The sequence below is a fragment of the Charadrius vociferus genome, unplaced genomic scaffold (assembly GCF_000708025.1).
Source record: "Charadrius vociferus isolate BGI_N301 unplaced genomic scaffold, ASM70802v2 scaffold115, whole genome shotgun sequence".
Classification (NCBI taxonomy): domain Eukaryota; kingdom Metazoa; phylum Chordata; class Aves; order Charadriiformes; family Charadriidae; genus Charadrius; species Charadrius vociferus.
Window position 1 is genome coordinate 708,664 of NW_009648636.1, and position 22,555 is coordinate 731,218.

At 43.4% G+C, this 22,555-nt stretch overlaps 1 protein-coding gene across 1 annotated transcript in view; it reads right to left on the bottom strand.

Annotated features, from left to right (window-relative positions):
* Positions 1-2,956, bottom strand: part of CAPRIN1 (cell cycle associated protein 1) — a 54,465-nt gene extending 51,509 nt beyond the window's left edge. The window contains exon 1 of the mRNA XM_009886290.1: positions 2,909-2,956. Coding sequence (XP_009884592.1) covers positions 2,909-2,956 — 48 coding nt within the window. The remainder of the gene's footprint in view (positions 1-2,908) is intronic.
* Between the last annotated feature and the right edge of the window lie 19,599 nt (positions 2,957-22,555).

The window sequence follows — 22,555 nt, forward strand, 5'->3', positions numbered from 1 at the left end:
TATGCAATGTCATTTGCATAATGTGAAATTTAGATCTTCCGTCGTCAAATGGTTCAACTCATTTACTATCCTAATGTCCATTTGAAATGCGTGATGAAAGCGCTGGCAAATTCCTAGTCCTTTGTTTCATACCAGAGTTGGTCTGAACCAGGTGCTTAATTTTCTGCCAGTTCCTATAGCACTGCAGGAGTTCCCAGCATTTGTACTGCCAACGTGCTTATCTGAATGTTGTATCAGTTTTGCTGCGTTCTGTAATGGCTCCTTCCAAATAAAATGCCTTCATAACATCAAGGAAATAACAAGCACTTTCAAACTCCATTCTTCCTTTTTTTTTTTTTCCCCATCAACTGTAAAAATCTGCATATCTGATTAATGCAACTTCATCCTGATCTGCAGCCACACTGTTTTTCTCTCACTACTCTCTGTAAAACCAGCTTTGATCTGTTGACTATTACCTTCATCCAAATTTTTCTCTGTACTGACAATAAGCTTTCACCTCCATAATTATTTTGATCAGCAGGATCTCCTTTTGCCAGGACTGGGACAACTATTGCCTTCAGCTAGTCACCTGGTAGTCTCTCTCGCTCCCACAACTGTTTGTATTTTTGTACACGCTCCACAACCTTTCTCATTTTTAACTGATTCACTGCTCTGGTTATTCTTATGATCCTGGCTAAATACTGATTTCAGCACTGCCTTACAAGTTGACAAGTCTGTTCTTGCGAAGTGTCATTAAATCATTCGTGTACAAAGATGTTCACCATGCCAATGCTGTGTTTGATCCTTCACGCTTAACACCCAACCCATTTCTACCAACTCACAGTAACAGCATCGTTGCCATTAACAGGTGTTTCTTGCGGGTCTTCAGCAAGTACTGATCTTACTTTAACACATGAGATATAACGAGACCACTGTACAAGAAAGTATGGCTTAATTCTTGAAGCGATGTCTGTTACACTCACTTCTTTAAAAATGGAAGAATCATACTATGGTAGCCTTTCAGATTTCATCCTCATGGACCCCTTCCCTGTGAATAACGACAGTCTGGGTGGAAAGAGTACTCAACAGTTTAGGGGGCAACTGTGGAATGAAAAAAACCAACCACCAGGACACTTCCCTCTTAATGTCTGTCTGTTAGTAACCAAACAGTTAAAAAAAATAGGACTTTTTTTTTTTTTTTCAGCGGGTGTGTATGGGAATGCATTTATTATTTCTACAAGTATTGTCAGATCCAGTCTGAAATCTTTGTGTGTACCAAGTTTTAAACATCATGGCAACAAGTTACATAGATCAACTGTTCATTGGGTAGAAAATAAAATCTTTGGCCATTAAAAAAAATTTTTTTCTTGCAATGTCATGAAATGTCAGCTTACTTTTGTACTATGCAGAGGGCAGATGGGACCGTGACTTTGACTTTACTGTGACTTCTCCTGTTGTTCATTATTATTCACATCTCTTTTATGGGGGGGGGAGGGGGGAAGCACGAAGTATTTATGATTTGAGTTTTAAAGTCCTTCTGTGTATTGTTCCTATAAACACGGTTGATTATAAAAACAGATGCACTCAATTACTTCTGTGACAGTAAACCACGTGGTTTCTTTTCATTGTGTTCCAGCTACATTTTTCACCTTAATCATACATAGCATCTCATTCCTCAGCTTTTCTCTCTATTCTCTCTACTAGCTCCCTTCACCTCCTTTCATTTTTACTTTCCCCTCCTCTCTCTCCCTCTCTTCCCCTGCCCATAATATTTTCACTTTCAGAGCTCCAAGAACCCCTTCCCTCCTGTGAACCCCTACTTTAGTATATCTGTGTGTGCCTTCAGTGGGGGATGCTAAGCCCCTGCAGCTCTCACTGCAACAGAGATGAGGACGATCAGCAACTTGCAGAGCAAGTATTGGGGTTTCTCAGAGCTTAGTACATTTTGTACACTTCCCTTTTTCACTGTCAGTGTGAAATAGATATGTGACACATACTGTGACGTTTGACGGAAGGGTGTACAGGGGTGTCCTTTCCCAAAAATAAGAGAAAGGGACACTCAAAAGTGACTTGCTTAACATGGACGTTTCATTATGCAGGGCCATGGGCTGCCAGTTCTGCCTTCAGGATGGGTTTAGAGAAAAAAAAGAGAGCAGAAAAAAAACCCCAAGTTTTTGTTTTCAATTCTTTTTAGTGGCCATTTCTCGGTTGGTTCCGTTGCTATCACTTTGAAGCCTATTTTACACACCCTCGTGAAAGGAGTGTTTGTGTCTCTGTGGAGGCCGATAAGGATGCGTGAGAGGTGGTGGTCTCACCCCACCCGCTGACCACACAGCCTTTCCCTTTCCTCCTCCTTCGCTCGCTCTTTTTGAGATGCCAGGGCATATGGGAGGAGGGATAGCTGTCTCCTCATTATCATTAAGCTGCAGAGAAAGCACTCGGCAACATCTGCCTGAGCTTCGCTAGCTGGGTTGATACCTTGTGTTTCCAGCTCTGTTGTTAAGTAACTTTATCAGCTCCTTCAGCTGCTCTTCAGCGACACACGGGGTGTCCACTCAGGGGACAATTTTGCAGCGTGTTTGGGAAGCTCAGACCTGCAGCCCTATGCCCACAGAATTTCGGGGAAGGATGGCCTCAGGTGGGGATGGTAGGTTTGGACCAGCAGTGCTGCATATTTCTACTGATCGCTGTCACTACATTGTCAGGAGATGAGGTTGCCTTCTAGCGGTTTCGTTTGTCAGTCAGAGATGTGCCAGAAATATCTTTTAGTCCTCCCACCATCCCTCTTCAAAAGCTTTTACCCTCTAAGGAAGGACCTCAAGGGAATACCATACATAGAGTTGATTTCTTCTCAGCTTCCCACAGCCAGGACCTGGTGGGAACACCAACCAACCATCTTCTGGGAGCTCACACCCTCACAGGTACCTACCGCCTTCGAGGGCAGCCGCTTTGGATGGCTGATAGGCAGGCAGGCCATTCCGTATTCCCAGCAACGTGGCTCCTAGTCCCTCTGTGCTAATCCAGAACATCACCACAAGCCCCTTCTCTTCCCATAACATCTTTTTTTTTCCACTAGCAAGGTGGGTGACAGGTTTGTAACCCTTCTTTCTGAATATTTCTCACTCCATGTAGTTGTCACTGCACTTCTATTGGGTAGGTGATTTTATTTCAGTTGTATGTATTTTACCTTTCTTAGATATTCCACCCTAGTAGTTCTTTTGAATACTTGCTAGTACTAATACTAATACAGAGGAGGTACACAAAGATGATCCGAGGGCTGGAGCACCTCTCCTGTGAAGGCAGGCTGAGAGAGTTGGGGGTGTTCGGCTGGGAGAAGAGAAGGCTCTGCGGAGACTTTATAGTGGCCTTCCAGTATCTGAAGGGGGCCTATGAGAAAGCTGGAGGGAGACTTCTTACAAGGGAATGAAGTGATAGGATGAGGGGTTATGGCTTCAAACTTCAAGAGGAGAGATTTAGATTAGGTATCAGGAAGAAATTCTTGACTCTGAGGGTGGTGATCCCCTGGCGCAGGTTGCTCCGAGAAGCTGTGGCTGCCCCATCCCTGGAGGTGTTCAAGGCCAGGTTGGACAGGGCTTGGAGCAACCTGGGCTGGTGGGAGGTGTCCCTGCCCAGGGCAGGGGGGTTGGAACTAGATGAGCTTTAAGGTCCCTTCCAACCTAAACCATTCTATGATTCTAGTTTTGAGATTCTAGAGAAAACTGATGTTCTGCTTATCGATATCTATACCATATATGCTCCTGATCTGCAACCACTCAGGCACATAATTAACAAAGGTATTTTATGCAACCCTATTGAGTTCTGCCTGAATATTTGCACATTATGAGAATCTTTGTAGGACTAGGCTTTCGTCTGCAAATATTTTAGGCCAGCGACCGTTTTTTATGACATGGCTGGTATAATAGGTGTCCACCCGACAGCTGACGCCTCTACAGACTGCTGTGATGATACAGAAAGAGTCTCTTTCCTGCTGTCTTACAAGACCATTAGAAGGGGATCTATTTTACTAGGTGTGTACATGCGTTATCAGCCTGCACTAGAAAACCTTTTATTTTATTCTGAGTTTTATCACCAAGTAATCTTTCATGTATTCTACAACTGCGCAGACGTTTAATAGCCAGGGACAAGTCTAGCATTGAAGAAAAGATATTTTCAAAGTAATTTTGGGGAACCTGACAAGAATCTGTTACTACTGGCTGCTAAATGTGTTTTCTTCCTCTTTTGATAGATCTGGTTGTGTCAAGGAAAGTCTCTATGGACTTGGTTTAACAAAGGCATGATGGATCTGACCCTTTGTATTCTTTGCCATTAAAGTTAGAAAAATGTTAGCTTTTTACTCAGTTGCTATCTTGCCAAACATCATTTTACTCCCAGGAAAGACTGGCTTTGTATCATGTTAGGTGCAATAGTTACCCACCTGGGCTTGTACCTTTTGTCCAAGCATGCTAACCGCTTTTTTCCCTTTGTATTGCCAAAGATTTTGATTTATTGTGCCTCTGCTCTTTCGGAGTTAACGTTATTATCTTGAAAGAAGATTTTCCTGATCAGTTGCCATAATAAACAAAGGTTTCATTTGCAAATCTGCCTTGGGTGATTACAGACATTAAGCACATTTGGATCCCTATTGCTCATGATTTATTATGAAAGGCAATGTGTCTATGGGACGCATGGCTAGCAAATTTAGAGGGGAACAAGAGCTCCTATCCCAATTAGGCTGGTGAAACTAAGGGGAGAATGGTGAGAGATGCAGAAATAAGAATGTTATTTCTGATATTCTAATGAAGAGGCAGAATCTCTTCAAATAGCCCCCCAAAAATTTCACTGTTCCTTTAAAATGTGCCTGCTTGTTAGAAACAATCTCCCAGGCTTGCTGGTACTGCTATTGTTAATTACTGACTCATCTCACAGAAAGCTGTTTGAAGGAGGTTAAGGATTTTGATTCGGTGGATAATATGTGGCAGCAACAGCAAATGGGAAGCCTTTCGGGATCCTGCTATTGAATCAAGCCCTGGAGATGCCGAATGTAATGCTACTGACAAGATGGAGAGCGAGCTTGTTCCTGTCAAAAGGATGGAGGACGGTGCCAGACTCATCCTTTGGGTACCTCAGTGGAAAGGAGCAGTCACAACCTGCTGCCTTTTTATTCCAAACAAGGAGGGCTTGTTTTGTGGTGGGCTCTTGTGCTGCTTACCACCGCTCCAGTGCTGGTATGAAGTAGCTCAATGGAGCTTTGCTGTGGTTGTGCCAACTTTGAGGCAGGGACAGTAGGTGAGATATCTGAGTCTAGTTAGGTTGAAAATCACCCCACCTTTCACCTTCCCAAAAGCCTGAGCTAGTTCCAAGAGATGCTGGCTACAATCCAGTCCAGGGAGAACTGACGGGGGATTTATAATTTTGGTTATACCTACTTCTTTGAATGGCTTTCAGCTATATGATTGCAGTATGGTCAAAGAATGCAACATATCTAGGATTTTCCATGGTGTTTTGTCTGCACAATTTCACACAAACACCAAAATAAATTCTGGAAAGCCCCGCTGATGTTCTTGATGCTCCCGTTTTGTTGTTGTTTCATTGAATATATAATGAATTTTCTCTTTCACTAAACCTTGACCCTGTTTTATCTTTAAGTTGCAGCCATAATGTTTTTTGGTTTTAGAAGTGTCATTCATATTTATAGCAGTGGATTCAGCAGAAAAATCTAGTCTTGTATCTTCAGAAACTGCATGTTTCAGGTTCACACCAAAATATGAAATCCCAGTCTTCTTTTTCACCTCCAAGATTGTAACGTAAGACATGGATAATTGTTTATAATGGATTATAAAAAAGTATTTGTGTGATCACAACTAAGCCAAAAGTTCAAATTCCCTAATCCTCTAGTGGACATTTTTAACTTGGTGAAATTTTAAGGAAGAATTCATTAAAGCTATGTTCTTGTTGATACGTCTCTTGGTTTTTAACTCCAGCACAGAAAGTGAGACCAATCTGACTTAAGGATTTAAAATGAAGAGTGCTAGTGCAGTACAAAATATTCTAACATTTTGCTAGTTGAACTGCTCATGTTTGAAATAATATTTCATAATTAACATTCTTCCCACCAAATCTCTTATTCCATTCATTCCGATGTCCTTCTTTCTAATTTTACCTCGGCTGGGATCACAGTGTGATAGATGCTGTACAAACACGAGTCTGAGATGGATCGTACACAAACAGTTTCCAAGGACAGGCAAAAGGTGGTAGAAAGGCAGCAGTATCATTTGGCTACACAAGTGGAAAACTTCCAGAGGCAGATGAGGCAGTCTTCCCAAGATCACCCTGGGAACCTCTGGCACAGCCAAGAGCTGAATTAACATCTCCAGAGTCCTTCAAAGACGATCCTTCCTCACCCCATCAGTTTATTTTCTAATCCAAAACCAGTGGAAAGAGCCCTTTGATTTCAGTGGTGTTTGAACAGAGTCCCAAATGCCCCCCAAAATCCGTTGTTGTTTTCCCAAGCAACGTAAAGATAAGACCTTATCCAATGCAGAGAATTTTAACCTCTGCTTTTGTCAACTTATGCCCAGAAGTTCACGTAAAGCATGGTAGATCAGCAAGAGCTCAGCACCCTTGCTGGCAGTCAGTGTATTAAGAAAATTATCTCTTTTTTGTCACTTCTTGTTATTAGCTACATCTCACATGGGTTACACTGGTACCATCATTCTCTTTTTTTGAACTTTGCAGTTTGAATTCAGACATGGGGTTTTTTTGCTTAGCTCACATCTTACTTGTATGCAAAGTACTTAAAGGAAAGTATTTTTCTGACAAATTCCATGATGTTATTCTTGTAAATCCAATATACAGACTGGAGCATCAAATGTGCAACTTCACTGTTACCGCACTTATCCCCTCTGGATTATTATACAGTGGAAAGTTTTGAGGCATTTTGGAGTTGAAACAAGACATCACAGCTGTCACAGTATCGTCAGCATCATTCAACTTTATCGTGTATAAAAAAGCCCAAACATATGGTTAGACTCTGTAGTGTAAATCTACTGACTTCAGTGAAATTACATCAGCCATAAATTTAAGCCATTAGTTTCATCTCTTGCCATAAGAAGATCCACTGTACTGATTTTGCATTTTTATCATTCCCATCGAGGCAGTAACCAGGAACCAGCTGAGGCAGAAGCTGAAGTTTGTAGCCCGTATTTCCAAGAAAAGTGAAGACCCGTGTTCTCCTTCTCCGTTGTATTCCTATTCTAATCCTAGTGCATTTGCAACATCTAATTCCTACATTTGGGAGAAAAAAACAACCCCACCACAGAACCAAAGCCAAACCCAAAGGTTGGCTCCATGTTTTTGTTCTGAAACCTCCCAGCTAAAGCTCTGTCTTGGCAGTCACTCTTCTCTAAGCCTGTGCAGCCCGCACAGAAAGGCTTCACAGCAAAAATTCACAAAGCACACTGAAATGCCCGTACTCGGTCTGTTTGGTTATCAGCTAATTTATTCTCAGGAGTAAAACCCACACTGGTGAAGTCATCATGGGTAGCTGGGCATCCTGAATGATTTTTTGGACAAATACTCAATTTTATTTTTTTTTGGCATCTGCAAAGATAAAAATGCTTTCAAGATTCACTAGGCAGGTTTATCACCTGTCGTTTGAGATTCCTTTGCGTATTTGAAAACTTCCATGCCAAAATTCACTTACACAAGATCGCTTTTCATCCAGTATGTGTTTCATACGCGTGTTACCCTGATCTAGCTACCCGCTATTATTATTTAACATTCACCCAGACTTGTTTTCTGTATTCACCTGTTGCATCCTTCCTGCCAGTGTTAGGAAAGCTTTCCAGCTCAGAGTCTGTCTGCTCACTGGATGGTTAAACCATACGGCTACCATGAAGTCTCAGTTCCCACATCAGACCTGAGATGCCACTACAACTACAAATGCAGCAGCAAAAGGCTTGATCGCAGCAACAGAAATTTTCCTTTCATCCCTGGTGTGATTTTCCTGCCAGACACATACAAAAGTCATCCTCCGTGCTTGGCCACGGAGGTGACAGCGCTAAAAGGGCAACGGTGAGGGGAGAGCAAGTTACAAGTGGCATTTTCTTGTCGCATTATGAGCTTCTCTCCTATCAAATCAAAGAAGAACAAATGGTCCGTTTGTTGCGGAGATGCTGCACATCTGTGGCTGTGTCTAATCAGAGTTAATTATGGCGAGCTGAGCCCCTCTAATACTCCTGGTCCCCGAGCTCTGAAGGACCCGCTGCTTTACTCTGTGGCTTCCACTGCCAACTTCTGGAGCTGCCTATAATCAAGCACCAAAAGGTAGAGATTGCACAGGATCCCTGGCAAGCAACACAAAGTATCCCAGCTTAGTACTAAAGCAATGACTAATCAGGGTATCCCAGGAGGAAGCTTTGCAACAGCTCTTGCAAGGGTAATGAGGACAATTTTCATAGCTACGACACTTTAAGCCAAGCAAAAAGCAAGCAATCTTGTTTATTCTTGTTTATTCTCTCCTGGAGCAGCAGGTAAACGCAGATCCAAAAGAAAAGGACTCTTCCTGGGAGAAGGATTGCGCCAAGATGGGTTGCAGGATGAACAGCCGTGGTTGTTGTTTTATCATAGCAGGACTAATAGCAAAATTCTATTAATTGCTGAATGCTGTTTTGTTTGGCAAATACAGGAAGCAGTTTACATGGCTACGCCGTGCTCTGGTTCACAGTCCTTCTGAAATAGTATTATTGTAACGGGATAATACTGATTAAGGACAGTTCCCTGAGGAAGAAGGGCCTTTTGATGATTGAGTCATTTCCTTTTCCCTGCTCGACTTCAATAAGATAGCGCTTCTCTCACCACAGACACACACCCTTTGTAGCCAGAGACTTCTCCAGCGGGGAGGTCAAAAGCACACGCCTCAGGCTGAGGTGGAAATGCCTGAGTGCGTGAGTCCTAAAGAAAGCACTGAATCACCAGAAATGTGCCACAAGTCCAAGCAGAGAATATTTTTTTCCCCAGCTATTCTCTTTGCCAGTCCCCTTCTAAAACTACAGGTTAATACTGTCATTGGCTACACTGCTCTGCTGGAATAATAGACTTTCAACCCTTTAATGTTTGATTTTTGTTCCTGTACAGGTTTAGCAAATTCATTTGAAAATAGCGATGGGTTTACCAGCTAAGCAAAGGCAACAAGAACTCTGCAAACCACTGAAATACAGGCTTCTGCTTCTGGATGTGGTCACTTACCATCAGTGAAGGGCTGACCAAGGCCACTAGCTCAGATAACACAGATCAGAAATCAGTAAGAGCAAACGCCGTTCACTCCTAAACTAGAGCAAATTCAGATTAGGGACCTAGAGGGAAAAGATTCCATATTCCCTTCCAACTGATGGGCACCAACAAAGTCCCAGCTCCCAAACCACATGAGCAGCAGGGGATCCTGATCATATAGGAACATGGTAGATAAGAACAACCCTCAGCCTCTCCTCTCTCTTTGATTTTTGTCACGTGTTGCCATGGGAGATGCTTGAATGAGCTCAAGTCCAACCACGGCTTAGCAAGAAAATGTTCCTGTTATCACTTCTGAGCTAAAACTGGGTTCTTCTAAATGTTTTCCCTTTTGAGGTACAGTAATTGCTCTCCGATTAGGCAGGAAACTGTACCAGCATTATTGCCCTAAAGGAGCCAGCGTTATCAAAAAACAACACATCAGGGCCTGTCCTCACAGGAAGGGAATCATAAGTAATCAGTAGCGCTATAATGCAATTGGCTGCTGGTCCCTCCGTGCCGAAGGGACAGAGCACAGAAAAAGGCGTTTTAGGACTTTTGTTTGTGGCCAAAGTGTTTTAAAAGAGCCCTGGTTCCTCTTTGCTTCCCTGCTTGGCTTCTCCAAACATTGCTGTGTTTCCTCAACACGACATAAAAAAAACCGTCGGTGTGTGCAAGAACGCAGTGCAGGGTCCTTCCACCCAAAGGATTATTTTGCAAAGTGGTGCCATCCTTTCCCTGAATGCTCCACCAGTTTGTACTGGGAAAGCCACCCCCATCAGGCAATGTTAGTCAAGGGGAAGAACTGCCCTTGCGTAGCAAGATGATGAAGATCCTTGGGTGACGCAGTTCCTATCCTTTATTCCCTTCCAGGTTTCCTCCCTTGGAAGCTCTTGATAAGAGATAGGCATGCCACAACGTCTGTGAATGCGGCCCAGGGGCAGTGCTGGGTGTAAAGTTGGTTCTTTTGTAAAACTACTTGACCTTTTAACACTGTCCAGGTGGTGACAGAGCTTAATTTCATCTACTCTCCATCCTGAGGTACATCAATATCATTTGATTGTTAGACTGACCAAGACCTACACATCCATCCATCCATCCATCCATCTATCACTGAACATGTGCACCTGCCCCTACAAACACACTATGAGAACTGTGCAGAGTGGTATGCAGCGAAAGCCAGCCTGCCCTCAGCGTGTTCTACAAAAAGAAACAAAAATACATAATTTGGTTAATAATACAGAATCTGGTAGGAAAACTCACCTGGTCTTTTAAGCTAAATTCTACTGAAGTGCTATTTTGCTCTGCTTTTGCTAGCTGTGTGTTTTGGGGTTCATAGGGATGTGCAGAGATGAGGTCTACTGTTGCTCTGTCCAAGTTCCTCACTGTGTCTTCAGATCAGATCTTTTTTTTATTATTATTTTAGATATCAGGAATCCAGGAAAATTGATGCATCTGTGGACATTCGGTTTGATGGCCGTTGCAAGATGTGTTCCTGTTCCAACACAGATGAAGAGGGACAGTTGCTCATCACTCATTACCGTCTCAGAGTAACACCGAGGCCGGTCACAAAAGGAGCTCTTCGTAACAGTACACTGAAGCCTCAACCCCGCCACTGTCTGGAATAGAGAGACTTTTACAGAAGGGTAAAAAAAAGTCAATCCTCAGGCTGGTTATGTAAGAAAATGTCAGGATTTTAATTGAAGAAGACAAAGCAATGAAGAATCCCACCCACAACAAAATGCAACGCTATCTCCCTAAAAGTATCAGTTAGAAAAAAGAAGAGAGCAGGTAACGATTTCAGACTCGCTGGGGGCCTCAACATCTGCTGAATGTGGCATATGGGATTTCCAAAGAAGAGATTTTTACATGCTTTTATGATTTTTCTCTACCGTGATTAGCATCAGTGTGTAAGCTTCAAACAGTTGGTTGCCCTGCTGGAGCGGTTTCCCGGGACTGGGATACTGCTTGAGCCTCCCAGACCTGCAAAATGCTGCTTGCAAGGGTCTCCCAGTTCTCAGCGCTGGACGCAGGACTCAGCTGCTGTCCATCTCAGGTAAGCTGGTCCCCAGGCACCAGTTGGTTCTGGAGAGATGGCCAGGGAGCATGGGAGGGGGTCGAGGGAAGGCAGGTCAGAAAGGGTTTCCCATCTTGCTGGAGCACAGGTGGGGACTTCTAGGTCCCACCCTGGTCAGGTGGGTGGGGGGGCATGGGATGGTGGTGAAGGAGAAGCTGTGAAATTTGTGAAAACAAATGCAGGAAAGTCTCCTGGAGGAGAATTTTAATAGCTGTTTCTACTCAACTGAGTCTTTCCTCAGCACAGACCTTCTGACAATCCCTGACGGATCAGAAAAGGAAGCAATAAAACAGAAAACAAAAAATTCTGTCAATGAGCCACTTTGGAATGTTCCAATATTTTGCTGTTTGGCGAGTTTAGCTATGGGTAACAAAAAGGAAAATATGAGAGCCTTGAGCTGTCAGAGAAGAGGCTGGAAAATCAGATAGTGTCGGGGAGAAAGCTCACAACGTTTTGTGCTTATCATCTGTCCACAGAAATAGAAATATTTGCCCTCCTATCTCTCCTTTTCCTGCCTGTTTTTTTCCCATCTATTAAACATGGAAGCGCTCACGACTTAATTGAGCCTCCATACTACCGTGGTGGCAGTACACAAAGGGATGTGATCACATCCCCCAGTCCCGCATCCCCCACGCAACCCTTTGACCTCCACCTCAGGAGCCTCGACTGCCGAGAGTTCACAGCTATAAAGGCTGAAGAGCCAGAGGAAGAACATCCTCTTTGCCAGGGAGTCATGATTTCCCCATTTGGTTTGATCTAGGGGTCATCATCCTTCAACCTTGGCGGAAGGCTTTTACCTCAAGGGGTATCGCAAGTACCGAGTTGCTTTTACATCTCAGTTGCTCTCCCTGAGCTGACTTTTGTCAGTTTGGTTGTTTGTTTTAGCGGTGATGTTTTTAAATTGAAGCCTGTGTGCCCAGAAGGCACATAAAACAAGAGGCTTTTAAAAGCCAGAGGATAAATAAAACACAACCTTGAATAAACAACAGGCTTTTGTCCTAATTTCCTTCCATTCCTTAATGGATACTGATAAACTATCTGAATTTCTCAGTGTATTAATGCCACAATAACAGTAACACGAAACCCACAATCTCACAATAGCAATGATTTGACCAAATCGTTAGCTTTTAGACAAGCAATTGTTTCATTCAAAGTGTTTTGTAGGCTATCGTGGTCTTACCAGGCTGCTCCTTTTTCTACCCCATCACAGACTATTTCAGCAAGATACATTTGTCAAAGAAAACCGCTATACCCCCTCGGGGCTAATACATTTCATAGAAAAAAATATCTTGTTTGATCAGGTAAGAAAATGCACAGCAGGTTTCGTTACGTATTTCATACTCGTTACTCTGTTACTAAATAATACTGCTTATTTTCTGAATCAAAAGTGTTCTTGGTACGTAAGACTGTGGCTAACAGAAGTATTAATACTTTATGTTGCTTTCTTTTTCCTATGCAGAGCAGCAACAAAGACAAGACACGTTATTTTCAGGACCTAGGAGCATGTTTCTGAGTAAAGTAAGACAACTGGAGGAAGATGCCAAGGAGACTTCTTCTTTGGGAAGTGGATTCACACCAGGTTAAGCGTAGTCTGTGTCACCGCTTTTGTCAGCCAGCACTTCAGGTCTGGTTATTCCAGAGGAGCCGACTGGTCCCACTTTTGCAAACTGAGGCGTGAAGCGGAGTTCTCAGCACGGGCTGAGCCGAGACCCTCACCCAGCAGCAGAGATATAACAACCGTATGAACCACAGGTGAGTTATAACGATGACCTTAAGCTCCATATTTTCCTAGATCCTGTTGGTGGTTGTCCCAACACATCACACACTTTGGCAAGTATCCCTGTATGACTGACAGCAACGCCTATTTCACCCTCCTCGTCCCGCACTGGTGTATCTGCAAAAGTATCACCGCAGCTCCATTTGTGCCTGTTGTCCTCTACAGTTACTGCCACCATGGCCACTTTTCCTTTATTTTTTCTGGTGATTCAGTGCTCATGCTGGCCCGTTCTGGAAGACTATAGTTAATTCCTCCCTTCACCCAAGTTTGTGTATTTATGTGTTTTTTACAATGAGGGTGGTGAGACACTGGCCCAGGTTGCCCACAGAGGTTGTAGGTGCCCCATCCCTGGAAACATTCAAGGTCAGGTTGGACGGGGCTCTGAGGCACCTGATCTAGTGGAAGGTGTCTCTGCTCATTGCAGGGGGTTTGGACTAGATGGTCCTTTTTTAAGGTCCCTTCCAGCCCAAACCATTGTATGATTACCAATCTATGAGTACTAATACATAAGCTGCTAGCACTAAATAAATGCCAAAACCTGTATTTAAGTGCAGGGGCAGCTCCTACACAAGCTTCTCCCAGTATTTCACTGGCACCGTAAGTAACAAGGTGCCTTCTCAGCACTTCAATTCAGTGGGGTTGGAGCCTGAGCCCCGGATTTCTGCTTCCAGCAGCTGCGATCCCCGAGTCCGCTCGCCCCATTTGTGCTCTAGACTCTGTACCAAGGGCAAGTCAAAACAGACTGAACACCCACCCAATGTTTTGTTTTGAGAACGTTCCCAGGGCAAGTCACACCCAATTCATTTTTCTTTCTGAAAGTCTCAAAACAAAACAGGCTATGCTCGATAACATAAACACACACACACAGAACAGGGCCAGAAATTGGCAGCAAGCAAAACACATTTACAGAAAAATACAACTTTGGGCAAGTCTAGACACAGGCAACATTCATTTTGCAGGTGTATGCATTTCATGTTTATTGCTTGGTGATGGGCTACGTGGTAGAAAAAGTGTTTCTCCTCTGTATCCATCCCTTCAGTTTTGTTTATTTCAGGACATGTATAACTTTAACAAAACAGCAGGGATCATTTTCAAAACCAGATTTAACTTTGCTTCAGAAACAAACAGAACATTAAAACAGGCCAATTCATAAAAATACGTTAAAATATTGCACAGAAAATGACTACATATCCAGGAATGAAAGCTGAGAATTCAGAGACAAATGGAAAGCACCGTAATTTGTTATGAGAGGAGCAGATGAGCTTCATACTAAATAACAGTAATATTTGTCCACCTTTTGTTTTTTCCTAAAGGATTATTTTCTCATATAGCAAAAAGAGAAGCCAGACCTTACATCGTCAGAAACTCAATCTCTGAGCACCCACATGAGAATGAAACAGGGTATGGATTCAAGCATCGAAAAGAATACAGTGTGGGTTTCTTTAGCTCTGAGTTCAGAGAATAAAAAGGAGAGGAATTCAGCTTCTGCAATGTAAGATAGGCTGGAAAAAAAAAAGAGACTTTTAATCTAAAATTAATATACATTTCAATCATGGAGGCAAATTAAAGTTCTTGTATGCTCAGGATCAACCCAGAACAAAAAGAAATGGCAGTCAAGCCTTCCCCTTCCAGTCACGAGCCTTTTCTCTCTCATCCCTACAAGCATCTTGGACGTTGCAGCGTGCCTTGAGTTCATCCTTGGGAGCTGACGGCAGACAGCGCGGCACAGGAGCAGGTCTGTGAGCACCAAGCCTGGCTGTGTTGTGATGAATTCTCTCAGTTATAATGATTTGGAGAAAAATATTGTTCAGGGGCTACATAAACAATTTTAATTGGCTCAGGCGCCCAAAATGTGCTTTTTTTGTTTGGCTGCCAAGGTTGCTTTCTCGCTTGCTAATTATGTTTCGCTTTAGCTTTCAGCAAAAACAGGAAATAAAGCATCCATTACTCAAATGACAACTTTTCAACAGGCCAACATTTCAACATCCATTGTGTAATTTCCGACCTAGAGCCAGCTAGGAGCTCAGTGCCTTTAGAACCATATATCCCCTCTTACAAGGCCCTTATCAGCCCCCCGGTGCTACTTAATAACAGGGCACAATGTTTATGAGGCTGAAACATGGGCCAGAGATGTTTGTCGCTGCTCCCCTGTGCCCCAAGAACCCCCTTCCGTAGCACAAGATTTCATGAATCCCGCAGAAGAACCTCTCAAGAGGCTTTTGCTTTCTCCCGCGGGCTGGCTGGCAGCCACCTCCTGCATCGCTCTCTGATCCCCATTTTCAAGGCGTTTTTTTTTCCTCTCTCCCATACACAGTGACAGGTTTCTTCTGCTCACAACGATAGCTGGTAGCTCAAGTCAATGTGGTAGTAGTTTAATATTCACCTGCTGCTGGTACAGCAAGTAAAAGATGGAGGGAAGCTGGGCACCGTCACCCATGTGTTGGGCAGCTGTCGGCTTTATTGAGCTGTCAGTCCAACTCGCTGCTTCGTTTTCTTCGTGACTGTGTTCAAAACAGCTCTTTGTGTCCTCAAGGAAAGTTCAGTATAAATGTATTTGCAACTTTAAATCGTCATCATCCAGGTCAGCGGACATGGGACTTGGTACAAACAAAGCGTCTTCAAAACTGTGGTTACAGATGTAGTTTTTTCTTACGTAAACTCTCTGACATAAACATTGTGGATTTACCTAGGATGTCTTCAAATCAAACTGGCAAGATCCTAGAAAGAGGTTAAAATGTAGTCTCTCCTCCCTTACATGAAGATGTGGTGGTCCCAAGCCACAGCACCAGCAGAAGAGGGTTGGACTGAGGAGCACACGTATTTTCCTTTTACATCTCTGTTTCTTTAGTGCTGATATTGATTCTAAGCTCTGATGTGTGTGTGGGGGGGTTAACAACTCTTGTGAGTTATATTCCCCCCCTCCCCCCGAGACACCCTGCCTTTTGTGGTTTCGAAATACGCTACCAAAACCACCTAGAATAGATGCTGTGTACCATTTCCCAGCTCACATGGGGAGAAAAGGCTGTTACTCCTCTTGTTCAGCCAACTGAGCTGTAATTGGCAAAGCAAGTGATAGGTATATACCACATTGTGGGGGTGAATGAGGATGCCCTTTAAATTACCTATAAAACCCTTTGATTCAAACTGCTGATGTTGCCATAGGCAATTTGCTAAGCTTATTGATCATCTTCTGTTTAAATTAAAGTTTGATGTCCTGGAACAGGCTATTCAGCACAGAGAGCTAATGGGATGGGATGAGATACAGGGAGCGAGCGAAACACATGCACACAGGGGACATGGATTGTGGTCAAAAAGAAAAAAAAAAAAAGAGGGTTATATGCTGAATAGGTTCTACGGGTCAGTTAGCAATAAATATCGTGGTGATAAAAGAGTCCAGCGTGGATATCGAAGGTAGGGGGTTTGCTGTGTAATTAAAGGAAAATGGGCAGCTTGTCAGAAAACTAAAATTTCAGAAAAAGAAGGTGAAAAAGAGAGTGTTGAGATTTATTATAAATGCGTGCGTACAAGCTTAGTGATTTCTGCCAGAAATTCAAGCTCCCCCAATTGTTTGGTAAATTGGGTTAGATGCGATCCAGTACAGGCAAGAGGTGATGGGCTTCAGGTAAATGTTGGCCAAGGCAGCTCAGAGGAGGTTGTCCCTCATAGCACCCCTCTGGCTGTGTGTCTGTCTTTCCATCTGTCAATCAATCATACAATCATTCAAATTCAAGCCAAATAAAAGCTTTAGAAGGAAGTAAAATCAGGCTTTCATAAAGAATGAAATGCGCCTTGCTGGAGCTGAATCTAGCAGGACTGAAGCTTTTTCCCCCCATGAAAACCTAGCGTGGTTTCATGGTCTTAGATTGATTTTCAAATTTTTCAATATTTTCATTTCACACCACCACACGTGTCCTAATGTTAATGAAGCATACAGTCTTGCAGAAGGAATATCAAGATAAATTCTGTATTTGAGTTACCAAAGGTGTAACTGAGAGCACAATTAAACTCACTTTAAATTGGGAAATTGTGAAATCAGTCTTCACATAGAAGACTTGAACCCTGCAGAGCTGTTAAGCAGGGGCCACTGGCAGAATGGTTTGGGAAGTCTTTCTAAACCCAAATTTCTCTCTAAGCCATAGCAGAAGCATCGCAGTAGGGCTGGGGTTATACAATGTGTGTATGGGTATGAAGAAGTTTTATTACTCACCCAAGAGGCAGGAGGACAGCAGCCATCACTAAGCTTATAAGTACAAGGTGGGACTGCGTGAAGATACATTTTGTCCATGCTGACTAGGAAGCAATTTGATAACCCCCCAAAGTTGATTAAACCTGAAATAGTCTTGGTAAATAGTGGTCCTGTGACACGTATACTAGCAAAATCTCCTCAAGGTAAACTGACTGCTGCTGTTGGTTTTAGTAGGAAATTGTCAGATGCTCTCCTTTTTCTCCAGTGTTGCTGAAAATATGTAAGCCAATGATTCCTTTAAAAGGAAAGGCTTGCAAGAGATGGACCTACTTCTGAGCCATCTAAGAATCCAGAATTTTTGTTTGTGACAGAGACCATCCACTTGGCATCAATTACAGGACACGTTAGCAGCTTTAACTTTCTGGTTGGGATCTTGTTCCTCCATGCTAAAAGCCGCTGAAGGGACCTGTAGGCTTGGTCTTGCCTCACACGTGTCCTGCAAATGAAGAAACTCTGAAGCTGTATCTCTGCGTTCAGTTCTTATCTATTTCTGTTCTCATCTGGGGGTGGTCATCCCTACTGAAATCATTCCTCTTTGTAATTTGCTCTGTGGGCTAAATCCTCTGTGTCCTGAATGGTTTGGATGGGAAGGGACATTTCAGGTCAAGTAGTCCAACCCCCAGCAATGAGCAGGGACATCTTCAACTAGATCAGGTTGCTCAGGGCCCCGTCCAACCTGACCTGGAATGTTTCCAGGGATGGGGCATCTACAATCAAACTCTCCCACTTCACTGCAGCTGAGGTGAAAAGTGGCCTGGGAATCTTAAACGTGGTCAGGTCGTGGATGCTGGGAGGCAAACATTCAAGCTCTCACCCAGAGCAGATAAAAACCTGTCTTCTACATTTACATTTTATTTCAGGAAAGAAAATCTTTGTGGGAAGACTAATCATGTAAAAATACAATGGGAGCAAAGGACTTGTAGCCCTAAACATCTACAGTCAGATATTAAGCAAGTTTCCACGCCCTACCAATGTTTCCCCCTGTTCACCCTCCTTTGGCCATATCAGGAAGCCTGTACCTTTCCTGAATCTGTAGGAAATCAAGCCCAGGTATTTCATGTGGCTTTTAGAAACCTGATTTCCCCACCCTGGGGAGCAGTCGGTGAAGCTGGGCTCCTGGGAAGAGTGCACAGAAGAAACGGCAGAAGCGCTGCCAAGGAAACCCGGATATCTAGATCTTCTGAGGAGCACAGCGTGGACTGCGTGGCATGGAAAGGTGGTTTTACAATCTCCACTGCATTTTGTGTTGCTATGGGGTCCAAACTTGTCCTTATTATAATTTTAGTCGTCTTCTTATTTGGTGACAGAGAGACATCTCTCCTGCTTCCAGTCAGTCCCAGGAATAGCTCGTGTTGTTGCAAAGAGAGGGTTTTCACTGTTGGGTGATGCCTTATGTCTGACCCTGATGCTTATGTTACAGCAGCAAACAAGAAGGAGTCCCACGCTGCATTTCATTGGGATTGGAAAGCAACAGGGACACGAGGAGGGAAGAAACTCTGAGAGTAAAGATACAAAGACTTTTGACAACAGTGATATGTCCTGCTTGCCTTCACCTAAAACGATGAAGGTAAGAGGCAGAGGTTTACCAAGCACAGTGGTAATAGGAAATATAAGTTGCATAGTACATACTCCCCCTCTGCTCATACAGCCCTTGGAATAAAGTACTCAGTTGCTCCATACCTCACTTTACTGCTTTGCATCTGTTCTGTATAAATGCAGAAAACCGAGGTTTAAATCATGAACCCTTCTTTGCTGGGAGCAACTGGAGAAATGCATGGGCAAATATTTCATCCAGTTTCTGATATCGGTCCCAGAAGCCCAAATGACCCAACCGCAGCCTAAGCCCTAACCCGCAGATGTTTTACAGCCATCAAACCCTCAGCTCTGATATATATGAGCCGGTACCCAGCAAGCTGTGGTGCCCGGGAAGAGCTATCGCAGGAAGCCATCTGTGCAAAGGCAGCCTTTGCAGGAAACCCAGCCAGGCCAGCAACCATTTATTATTATTATTATTTCTCTCCCTGACAGTTTTCTCCTTGACACTTTCCCTAAACGACACCGGGGAGGAAGTAAGTTGTCAATTGAAAATCATCACTTATTATTAGCCGCGGAATGCAAAGTACTTTAGTTAAGAAACTGATGCGTAACAGATTTGCATTTATTTCCTGTAGGCATAGTTAACAGGAAATCTTTTTGAAATAGAAATAATTAGAAAACTACAGCGGGCACTTTTGGAGTCATAGAATCATTTAGGTTGGAAAAGACCTTAAAGATCATTGAGTCCTATCATCCAACTTTTCCTGAGAAGAGTAATTTTTGTCTGGCCAGAAATTCATGCTCAGTGTTACAGTGAATTCTCAAAAACACAGAAGGGTTTGAAAGAGGGCTGAAGAGAACAGGAAAAAATATCAATTAGTGGACAAAGTCTGATAGAAACCTTAAACAAGTTACAGAAAAGCAATAACACAGAATGCACCTGTAGGATCTCAGTGGACACTCTCCTAAGAAAGCAAAGCCAATCCCGCCTTCAAAATTAAAATTATGTCTTGTCCATTGCTAAATAATGACTGAAATGGCCATGAATTCTACAATACCCACTGGGTAGTGGGAAGAAAATACAGAAAATTATGTTGAGATTGCAAACTATCATATTGTTCCTGGCTGTTGTTGAAATATTAGGGGAGTTACCCCACCTTTGAAATATTTTTGTTCTGCCCAGGCCACTGGCTATATAATTTTTATATTTCCTATTATGTAAAATAACCAAAATATCTTTAGAATATTCCGTAAGCAATTGCTATTCATAAAAACCTTCCTAGATAGAAACTGTAAATCTATAAAATGAATCTTAATTTAAAAAATGCTAAATCTATAAAACAAGGTTTATCAATTCAATGTAGACAACGTTATTTTAACATTCTGGTGATTCTGTTCGTGTTATCTTAAAAAAAAGATCATAATTCAGCCTTTCCCCAAACATGAACTTAAAGTAAACTCAAAATATGTCATCTCTGCCATACTCTACCGTGGGGAAGACCACTAGATTTTGGAGTGTTCACCCACTGCGAATGGCCTCAGGTTGGTCACAAACTCTAAGCCTACTTTACAAACTTGGGCTGGGTCAGAGGTGGAAGGAGAAATGATGCCCGATCAACAGAGGCAAAAGCTTCTCATGCAGAATAATTTATCCTAGCAAAATTGCACTTTTGCCAACAGAATATGTTTCATAGAATCATAGAATGGTTTAGGTTGGAAGGAACCTAAAAGCTCATCTAGTTCCAACCCCCCTGCCATGGGCAGGAACACCTTCCACTAGACCAGGTTCCTCAAAGCCACGCCTGAGGAAGGCTGGAAGAAGGTCTTCCAGAAGATGTTTAGGGTTTAAGCTACGGCTACAAAAATCAGTATTTTGCTGGTACCGCTTAACAGCATAGGCAAATATTCCCCATTTAGGTCTGTCCCAAGTTTCCTGCTCAGCTGGTAGTAAATAGGAAATCAGATGTCAGGAAGAGATCTCTGAGTCTAAAGGGGAATCTCCCAGAGCAGCGATCCCTCTGCTGGGACAGGAACTGGGGATGTTCCTGCCCTGCAGCAGCACCCCCAGCCCTCGCAGGCTGCAGAATAACCCAGCTGCAGGGCAGCGGGGGTGGGGGGCGGGGAGAGAGAAATTGTGCAATAAACTCAATCGGCGCTGAAATGAGGAAGGAAATAATGTGTTAAATGATTTAATTTTCTACGTTCGCTTTGTTCCTTACAGATAGACCTAGAATCGGAGCTGATTATAGTGCCTTGTTTTGATTAACGGGGGGAGATCTAAGACGGAGACATTTCTATCAGTTTCAAAGAGTTTCCACGTCTTGTATTTCATTTTCATAGTGGGGTCAGGAATTCAAAGGACATTTATCTGTCATTCTTTATGGCTAAAAAATGATTCTCAACCATGAATGTTTAATGCTAGTCAACTCCACTGACCTCACATTTCCTATACTTCAGTGGGATTACTCCAGATTTACATCAGTGGAAGTAGGTACACTTTATCTGTCGCTAAGTGAATTTACAAGCTTTAAGTAGTCTGTACGTGCTTGTTCCACTTCTGGGGGAGTTAGATGGAATTTGTGGGTAATCAATTGTTTTAGTTGGGTTTCAGCTCTACGTATTCCATCAGTCAGGTTTGCCATGTAACACAGCCAGAATTTGGAAGTTAATGGGCCAAGTGCAGTCTCAGATGGACCCGGGGATGCTGCCGAGATCTGGTCCTCCCCCAGACCATCACTCCTTCTGGAGTGCCTGACAAATCCCAGCACCTCTGTACCGCCGCAGGAGATTAAAGCAACATTTCTTTTGTACTACCCAGTAATCTTTATGCTTGGTGGTAAAGTTAATGTACGGGATTGTCATTCAACTCATTTCACACCGGCTGCCAAAGAGCCTTCAAAGCACAATGAGGTTCTGCTGCTACCAGCCTAGAGCAGATCTGAGCCAGCATCCCGGAGGTAAAAGCACCGCACACCCACCCGCTCCTCAGCTTCAGTGCAGAAAGCAATCGCTGGAGAGCGAACGCAATCACCGTCGCCTCAAAATGAATCATTAAAAAGCATCTAGGATTCCTGATGCTCAGCCCCATCCTAACTACTAGAAAGCACCTCTACCCCCACCCCGAAGTCTCTAATTCTCGGGAACTGCGACTCTCTTGAGGCTTCGTGAAAGGGGAAACGGCGAAGAAATGTGTATTAGACAGCTCTGTTCTTTAGTGAGTGTGTTCCTTTTAATAAGGAATGAAGACAGGCTTACAGAGCCTATTAGTTGTTCCACATACACATTCATCGGGAAGGGGAATTAGTTTCTGGCTAGCACACAGCCGCTGGGTAATACAAAGGCAAGACTCCTTTAATCTTCTGCAGCACTGTAGCGGTGTCCAGGCTTGTCAGAAGCTGCGGGAGGAGTGATGGCCTTGTCGCTGACAGCCTTCTAATTGGGTAGTAGAAAGCAGCTCGAAAGGATGTGTTTGTGCCAACAAGTGTGGCTTGACATCAAGAGAGATCTGCTGGGGGACGGAGAGGGGGAGGACAGCAGTACCGCAGTGCTGGATGCTGTCCGAGCCCAGCAGGGCTTGGGTTTTACAACCGGCAGAGCTTGAGCGTGCTGAGGTTACCCATAGCTGGTGGAAAGCTACAGCAGAGAAGGTGGTGTTTGACTGGAACCAGAAGGA